The 9,280-nt window shown below is 38.1% G+C and overlaps 1 protein-coding gene across 2 annotated transcripts; it reads right to left on the bottom strand.

The window, feature by feature from the left end:
* Positions 1–1,496: 1,496 nt before the first annotated feature.
* Positions 1,497–8,309, bottom strand: arhgap19 (Rho GTPase activating protein 19). 2 transcript variants are annotated; one of them, XM_077606249.1, is made up of 11 exons: positions 8,223–8,309; positions 7,257–7,516; positions 6,925–7,005; positions 6,401–6,610; positions 5,952–6,178; positions 5,182–5,268; positions 4,795–4,860; positions 4,326–4,610; positions 4,122–4,217; positions 3,494–3,580; positions 1,497–3,306 (listed from the first exon to the last, which is right to left on the bottom strand). In XM_077606249.1, exons 1-10 carry the CDS (start codon positions 8,267–8,269, stop codon positions 3,497–3,499), a joined length of 1,443 nt encoding a protein of 480 aa, XP_077462375.1. In that variant the 5' UTR covers positions 8,270–8,309; the 3' UTR covers positions 1,497–3,306; positions 3,494–3,496. The 2 variants fall into 2 exon arrangements, with proteins under 2 accessions (XP_077462375.1, XP_077462376.1); XM_077606250.1 differs by having other exon boundaries at positions 7,257–7,513; positions 8,223–8,305.
* Positions 8,310–9,280: the final 971 nt, after the last annotated feature.

The raw sequence follows: 9,280 nt of genomic DNA, 5'->3' as shown, positions 1-9,280 counted from the left end.
GACTTGACCACAAGACATTTTCTTTTTTGTAAAACGAGATGGTAATTTTTATGAGAATTTCTTTACAAACGGGTGTTGAGTCATTTATTCAAATTTACTTTTAAACTCTATTTCTTTGTATTTTATTCAAGTTTAATATTATATTTATATATAAAATATGTAGAGTATTTTTAATAGATGTAATGTACATCTTTTTAGTGGTCACATCTTTTAAAAATATGAAACCTGAACGCAATTGTTAGAAAAATACTTGAGCAAATGTGGCATTTGAAAAACAGTTGTTTTCCGATGGCCACCTGGTTGTTTTTATGCTGAGAGGGTGACTTGCGTGGGGGTGGGGTTTAATGAAATAGGACCCCCCAACCCTTCAAGCATGCCCTCCAAAGTGACACCAAACAAAGTGTCCACAGGCCAAGTTCGGACAATTCTTTTGTGCAGCTCAACAGGGGGCCGTGCTGGTGGTGGCTTACTCAGAGGACTTGGCGGTAGTTTTGGGCGCGAAAGCTACCAGCAGTCATCACTTCGCATCAGTGGACCTGCTATCCAGTATTACATTAAAAGAGAAAATTAAAATTATTTTTTTGTTGCAAATCAAAATTTAGAAAATCATAATTTCTATTTCTGGATATAAAATATTGTAGTTGTTTTCACACCAATTTAACAGAAAGTGGTTAAAGATAGAACATATCAGATTTTTTTCCCGTCTTTTACTTATTCAGTGTGGTCAATTAAGATCAGGCTCTTCTTTCTAATGATGCTGATTACATAACATAAACCATTAACCATAAATGCAATACAGTCATGGCTCATGATTACGTAAAGTATGCAAAACATTTAAGACTCCCTAAAGCTATTTAAAGAAATAATGATTCATTTTAGTTCATTTTGAATATTATCTTATATTTGAGGGATATATAGAACTGAAGGTCAATTTTACCCAGTTCTCTCCTCACACTGGGAACATTTAAAAACAATGCATCTTGTGTGCGAGGATGCGGGTTCTTTAAATGAGATTAAAGTGGAAAAATAATCAGGTAAAATACCACGTTAAATTTTGTAAATAAAAACCCTTCTTTAAATGCCCCGAACAAGTTGACATTGTAAGTTTTACGAATGTGTTTTAGCACTGTCAGCTAACTTTCCCAGTGTCAGTATATTTAGATAAATTCCATCTGTCAGACATTAATACAAATTACTTTACAGTTTCAACATGCCATCTAAAAAATATACCTTTCACATGACAATTTTGTTTTGATTTGTGGACTACATGTGAATGTAACTAAGTAGGTGTGTCAAAATCTTGTTGTACGATCCATCCAAAACTACAAAATTATTATTTCAGTCAACATTATGAAGCATCGCCAGAACAATTCCTTTAGTGAGATACAGTCCTCTGGTGGATAATTATTAGCATTACATCAGTAAATGACAAAAGGAACGGTTGATTGGCTGCCAATCTCCTCCATATAGTAATGATAAACTTGACGAGAAAAGAGGAGTTTTAACGAAGTTTTAATCCAAAATTGGACTTTGGATTTATATAATAAAAATAACTTTTGAAAAACTTGTCAGGTGGCTGTGTTGTAAACAGTACAAACATTTCACATTTAAACAACAACAATAATGATTAAAAAATATAAACACCAAAAAACGCAAACAAATGAATTCAGTTAACAGGTAAACATTAAGTTAAGTGGTATATTATTGCTGACACAGTCAAATCTGATGCGGAGGGTGGCTTTACACATTCGACAAACAATTATCTCAACTTTCATTCAATTTTCTCCAATTTACAAGCAGTACAGCCTCTCAGCAAGCCATTAAAACAATCGATATTCTACTTGTGAATTGAATTGCCAGTGTACTACATTCCTTGTTCTCATTGGTGAGACTATTTAATGGTTAAGCAAAGTAGAACTACATTTTACCAGTGAGGCAAAATTGCAAACAAGTAAATAACTGCATTCTACTCGCACCATTATAAAAACCACCTTCCATTAGTGGAAGCCAGAAAATATGACATGTCAACCTTAGAAGTGTTGCCACAGCACATAACCACATATTGACAATTCAGTACTATAGAAGGATATCAAAAGACATGCTTGCAGAGGTTTCCATACAAGGTGAAAAACCATAGGGGAAAAATAATCCATCAAAGTGCCTTTTCACCCTATCGGGGACCTAGAAAGCACAACACCTGCTGAGAAAGCCACCAAATAACAGGCTTTTGCTTTCTTTGTAATTGCCACGCAATTTCCCAATCGGCATGCCTCCCTTTCGCATTTTATAGAGTAGAAACCAAACATGCTTGCCTCTTTGCTCATTTAAACAGTTCTTCCTTCCTTCAACTTTCCAAACGCAAGAACACGGAGCCCAAAAATAAAGTGTAAAAAACAAAAACAAAAAAAACAGTAACAACATTTCCACATGTAAACAGTTCTGACGAATTCCTTATAAAGTATCATGCACTGAATGTCGCTGCCTGTTGCTAAAGGCAATTCAAGGCAGGTTCCCACAGTGGCAAGTGCCATTGTAATGGCCACGCCCCAAATACATCATAAATGTCATATTGATCATATTGATCATATTGTAGCCAAATCCCCCAATCTGCCAAGGCTTACGCTAGCTGGCGGTGAAAGTATCATTACATGCTTGTGGTCATTTATAAGCTCAGTCAATAAATGATATGCTAACAAGCAGTTATCCCTTTGTATGTTGTAGTTTCCATTGATAAATAGGTTATGCAATGAAAGTTAAGCCAATTATATTGTCATCATTTCCTGTATCCTTATCATCATTAACATTTCACAAAAATCTTTTGCAAAGGTTGAAATGTCATTTTGCTAGCAGACATTTTTAGAAACAGTACGTAGTTTATGAACGTTTCCTGTTCAGTAATAGTGGGAATAGTTTTAGTCAATAGCATTTATACAAGCTGTTACGTCTTACATTTCTGTACAGTAGCACTACTTCTCTTTCAAAATATAATGCCATCTAATGGACCATTTTAATTCCCAAAGTACCAAAAAGCTACACCTTTAATCAATACTATTAAAAAAAACAGGTATGGTAGAAGTTGTATGTCAGAAAATCTGATTAGTATAAACTGGAATGCCTCATGAAAAATGCGTAAAAAAAATAGCACAGTTTTAAGACGGATGAAATTTTTGAAAAGTTCACAGTACTGGAGCTGCGGCGTGAAGCCGTCGTGATGGAGACCAGCTGGTGGCAGCAGCGGAACCATCTACAGTGAAACCTCCAGGGGGCGAAGAGAACAATCTGTCTGGTCACGGAAGAGGGCGTGACCTGATAAAAAAGGAACACAAACAAAAGGGTATAAGGAACGTCCATCTCCATACAGTAAAGCCATCACCTGGGATTGAACCTCTTGATCTTAGAACTGTGAAACGTACGTGCTAACCACCCAAACACTGTGCCGTGCTATGGGAGGATTTCGACTCAAAAAAGTTGACTTTTTGGGGGTGGATCTTACCTGTTATATTACAACATTCTCATTGCCGCGTTTATGGACCACCCTGGTGACGGAATCTGGCGTCATCTGATCAGCTCGAGCTTTACGCTGTAATCAAGGAGATTAAATCAAGATTACTTACGTGAGGAGTGCTCAATAGAACAATCGTGATTGATTAGTTGATTGCCAAGGTACTATTGGTCCAACTTATGTGTGGAGTTGACTATCCCGCCTAACATAAATAAGCTGTGACAGTTCCTCGTTAAGCGATACATTGATCTTAGAGACTTCAAACCTGTACCACTATTATATGCTTAAATTTTCTCAAAATTGTTTGTTTTTGGGGTGTCATTTTTGCGTGTTTAATTGTGTTGTGTATAGTTTGAGGGGCTCCAGTTGGTTTTCTTTTTATCAATTGTGATCTTGTGGGTTTTTTTTGCTAGTATTTATTTTTTGTCCAGCCGTGTGCCTGTTGTTTTTGTTTTTGTTGGTGTTCTAAGTGTATGTGCATTTGTTAATTTTGGGAATTTTGTTTTGGTTGTTGGTGTATTTTTTTTCAGTTTTTGTTTCCACTTTCATATATTTTCCTGGCATACTATAATTTTTCAATTTGACAAAAACAAACAAACAAAAACCAAAACTGTATCACCTTAATGAGTCCTCCGAAAGAGCGGGACCGTGGGCGCTTTTGGCTAGGCACGTCATGCTGGCTAGTGGCTGAAGCTTCTGCAGTTTGTTTGACCAACTACAAATATGGTAATAGATACACAAAATAAATTATACTGTGAATATTGGAATTTACACCCCAGAAACCCTTCGGAGAACTGCCGTTCAGTTTACATAGGAAGCACACCTGTCGGACCAGCTTCTTTTTCTTGGCGGAATCAGGCATGTTGTGCTGCACGTGCCTGAAGAGGTCCTTAAGCGCCTCATCCGTGTACTGTTGAACAGGTGACTGGCACTGTTCCACAGGACCCTTGATCCTAGCAGGGACCACCCGCCCCTTCAGTGGGGAAGCCACCTGCCGCTTCAGTGGGGAAGCCACCTGCCGCTTCAGTGGAGAAGCCACCTGCCGCTTCAGTGGAGAAGCCACCTGCCGCTTGGGTGAATCACTCAGTGACAACAGATCAAGGTCGTCCTAAAAGAGTAATTAGCCAACATAAAAATATTTTTAATTAGTAGCAAACAGGAACAAATATATAAATAAAGGGAGGATTTAAAGTAGGACAACTGCTCGTAAAGGAATTCATGTTAAGCGCTATTTAAGTACAGAAATTCCATCAAGTTTTTTCAGAGTCCTGATTGATCAGGATTTGACTGACCTTGCTCCGCATGGTGGTTATCTTCATGAGGTGCGCTCTGCAACGTTCCCTCAAGTACACTGGGGCCTAACAAACAAATCATAAACATCACTCTAGTGAATCATATGACGGGGCTGCTTTATGATTTTTGGGTGATTTAATCCGTGGTTATTTTTAATTGATGTCCTTTGTTTTGTTTGTCTATTGATGTGGTGTTAGTAGTAGTACATGAGCAAATTTCTTGGATGTCTAAATTTGATTAATTTTATTTTTAAGTATCACTACACCTGCTAGCGTCTTCTGATTACTAGAGCTAAAAATATTTATGGAATGGAAGTGAGGTTGATGCAAATTGCCAAAATAGACAATTTGCACATTTGTGTGCATGTTTTGTTGTCCGTTAATTACCCTAAAGAGTTTCTGTGAGTATCTGATGAGGAAGGTCATGCTGTTATTCAGGGTTTTCAGGTGGTCTTTCAGGTCGTTGGCTGTCATCTGGAGTAGAAGACATACAGATACACAAAATCTATTAACGTCACTCATCCATCACATGAAAGTTTGTTACTTGGAAAATTCCCAGGATTTTGTAACCCAAAGTCTGAATTTAAAGATACTACAAGGTCATTTTGATGTTTTTTTCTAAATACATTAAGTTTGAAAATAAGTGCTGAAAACATGAGCACAAGCTGAGAACAAGTGAATTCTAAATCTGTTTTATCGGCGGAAATTCTGTCTGATTTTTTACGTTTTCGTTTTAGGTGGGTTTAAAACACCAGCTTTTGTCATCATAAGCTAAAGCCCAGTGGCGTCACTGGTTTCTGGCCAGCCCCCGCCACTATCAAAGTCATTAATTTTTCCATTTTAGCTAGGACCAATACAAAAATGCCTTTCATATGCACGCTTCCTGGATCACAAGACACTAAGCAACATGGTGACGTGATTTAAACTACCAAAAAATAGGGAGATAAAAAGGACTTTATTAAGAGCCACACAAATGGAGACCTATTTTATGGAACTATGTTTAAGGCCGCATTTTATGTACTTGTAATTTTTATATTCATTTAAATTTGCCAGGGTGGTGAACCACAGAATTTACTTTAACTCAATCAAAGAATCTATTCATTTTAATTTGACTTTACAGAACCTTGAAGTGGGGATGCAGTAAAGAGGCCTCTTACATGACGCGGCCAGAGCACGTGCGGGGCAAACATGAGGGCCAGATTGAATGCAGACATCTTATTGGCATCCTGTTGCTTGGCAGTGTGGTAAAGGAGGTCGAGCAGCACCCTGAGAAGCGAGCGGTTGGTGGGGGGTAGTAAGAGCAAGAGGAGCTGTAGAGCTTCCATTTGACGCTCCTTGTTGGGCACAGGTGTCTTGTTACCATGCTCATCCAGCAGCATCATGTCTGGAAAAAAAACAAAGACATTGGGGCTACAACACAGTTCTGGCTTGCCATTAATATAAAAAAAAATAATAATAATAGTTTCACAACACAATGTATTGCCCAGCAAAAATTCTTATTGAAACTTTTACCTTTAGCAATTAAACAGAATGTCTTGTCACTAGTCCCCAAAAATGAACCATTGATGAGGTTCCACCAAATGGTTTAGTCATGTTGATGTCCTACCAGCAATTTTGAGGTGGGCATGGAAGTGTCTATGCGTGAGCAGAGGTTCAGGCAGCTCTCCCAGAAAGCTCTTGAGCAGTGAGGCTGCATCATGAGGGTGGAAGCCTCTGGAATCCAGGTCAACGTTGACTCCACTGGTCAAGAGGTCCTTCAGGGCATGCTGCCGCATGCTGTTGCCTGGGATCCGGAACAGACCTTCCACATGTAGATCTGGATCAAGATAAAGGAGGTTAAACTGGAGCATTGTGTATAGTAAAATATACAAAGTTCAGGAAGGTATTACCTATATTAAACTTGAAATATAATTTAGCATAAAATTGACATTGACAACGAGCACTTTTTTAAATTTTCATTACTTTTCTGTACATGTGCAATGCAGTTTACATAAGGGTGATTGGGGGTCATAATGTGTGCATCATTATTTTTTTTAACATCATGTAGTAATTAAAATGATTAAATAATCAAACTTTTAATGTTTTATGGACAAAAGAAGGAGGTAGAATCAAACAGAAGTGTGGACTTACTTTTACTGAGGTATTCAATGAGCCGGTAAATTTGAGCCACGACACTGTCAGAGAGTGCAGGTCCAAACATGGTGCTTTTATCTAGGAGACAACAGCAAATCACTTGCAAATTCTTTTGCACCAACGTAATAAAATAAGCAATACAACTTGAATATCTTATTTGTACAATTTACTTCTTGTAATATTATAATAGATGTAGTGTGGATCGGCGACACAATGTTTTTTTTAACTTTAAACTTTTCTTTTTTACATTATAATATATGTTGCAAACACTCCCCCCAAAAAATTGCAATGTCAGTTTTTCCAATACGGTTCACAACCCTTGTCCCCACCTTTGCGTTTGAGAAAGTTGAAAGAGCGGAAGAACCCAGGAGTCTTGGGGCCATCTTCGCCGAGGAGCTGGGAGAACTCGACGCCAGGAAGGTCGATGAGGCGGCTAATGTTGCTTAACACAAGCTCCAGGAAGACATCCGCGTGTTCGTGTCGGAGCTTCTCCACAAAAAAGTCCGGGTTAAAGATAACGGGTGGGTGTGCAGCTGTTTGGGGCCCCCCTGAGAAATGATCGTGGCGGCCCACCATGTTGGAATGCCTGCTTTATAGGAGACACATTACATATAACATTCTCTTCAGGTAAAATATGCTCCATTTTTTAATTTGACAGCAATAAAATAAACTACTCTCTTTCTTACTAGGGGTATAAATAAGCAATATCATGATGGGCAACACTACTGATTTGGTCAACAAAAAGATTTTGCCATCAGTTCAAAGTCAGCCAACATACTCCGTGACAAATTACGCAAGAGGATGATATCGATCACTGTTTTCGGATTTAATCAATACGAGTAGATCCTTGATTTGCCATTTGATTGATCGATCAAAGTCAATGTATTGTTCACCTAAATTCCGACAAAGGATTGGATAGAAAAAGCATTAGTCAACACCCACACTAGTTACATGATGTTTAAAAAAATACTTTCCTGCACGCATTATGTCCCCACCCCCACTACCCTTATGAAAACTGTGTTCCACGTGCACATAAAAGTAATGAAAATAAAATAAACACTCGTTGTCAACGTCAAGGGTTGAATTTTAGGGTGACAGTAACTGTACACGCTTAAGGCTATTAGCCTTGCTCACGATCGCGAGGGCACCACATTTGCGGTCAGTAAAAACGAGTTGAACGTCAGCCGCTCAAATTCATATCCACAGATAGAATGTCAACATTAGCTCTGATAAAGATCCCCATCAATGAAAACAGCAATCGTGTGTAAGAAAATTGGATGGAAGTATTCGCCTACCTTGTGTTTGGCGTGCTTTCGACGTTACCTTCTTTACCCGCGGCCATGTTAGATCGCTTTGAATCCAGCGCTGTTGTTCCGGAAACACCGCCTACCTCTTTCGCTATTGGTCGGTTACCTGTTAAGGGTTTCACATGGGTGGGCTCTATTTGGCATGCATCGCTTTTTGATTGGTCAGTTTAAAACATCCCTAAGAATAAACAAATATTGTTTGAAGCATAATCATATCCTTTACAATAAGAAGAATGAGGAACAATCTCAACTATTTACACGACAGCTAACAAAACAATTGCAAACTTTTTGTTTCAATAGGCAAAAAGCCAATTTCCACTATTAGATGCTTTTTTTTGTATTTGCACATTGTTTCTGCCAATGGAAATTTGGTAAAATAATAATAATAATAATTATTATATATATATATATATATATATATATATATATATATATATATATATATAATAATTATTATATATATATATATATATAATAAAATATTACATAGTATATTCAAGTTTGCAAGATATTTAATTTCGGTGTAATTGTTTTAAGAGGGGTCAATTGTGCTTGACTATTTATCACATATTAGAATCATTGAAATCATCAGAAAGAGGAAGCTGACATTTTCTGACACAACCCACACAATGGGGAATTGAACGACAGCAGTGGGTTACTCAAACCACTGAGTCACCACCCGAGTTTATTCTTTCATCTCTCATTTCATCTCATTTTCTGAAACACTTTGTGCTCATTAGGGTCACGGGTCCTATAATACAACGAAGGATATTTTCAAATGAATTGTGAACATCGTTATCTATACATCATTTCATTTTCTTCGCTTATCCAAGGTCGGCTTGCGGGGTCAGCAGATTCAACAGGGATGCCCAGAATTCCCCCTGCCAAGCCACTTCAACCAGCTCTACCGGGAAAATCCCAACACGTTCCCAGGCCAATCGCTGGGAACGATTTTCCCCAGCGTGCCCTTGATCGGTCCCGTGGTCTCCTCAAAGTGAGGCGTGCCCAGAACACCTCACCATGGAGGCGTCCAGGAAGCATCCTAA

This window comes from Stigmatopora argus, chromosome 7 (assembly GCF_051989625.1).
Source record: "Stigmatopora argus isolate UIUO_Sarg chromosome 7, RoL_Sarg_1.0, whole genome shotgun sequence".
NCBI classification, from domain to species: Eukaryota; Metazoa; Chordata; class Actinopteri; order Syngnathiformes; family Syngnathidae; genus Stigmatopora; species Stigmatopora argus.
The sequence above is the reverse complement of the archived record's forward strand: the minus strand, read 5'-3'. Positions and strand labels throughout refer to the sequence as shown.

Bases quoted from the DNA above. Each gene is read 5' to 3' on its own strand.
- arhgap19 (XM_077606249.1), bottom strand. From the start codon at position 8,269: ATGGCCGCGGGTAAAGAAGGTAACGTCGAAAGCACGCCAAACACAAG. The intron at 7,517-8,222 runs GTAGGCGAATAC...TCTCCTATAAAG, and splicing joins GAAAGCACGCCAAACACAAG to CAGGCATTCCAACATGGTGG. The intron at 5,269-5,951 runs GTAAGAGGCCTC...CTTCTACTCCAG, and splicing joins ACGTGCTCTGGCCGCGTCAT to ATGACAGCCAACGACCTGAA.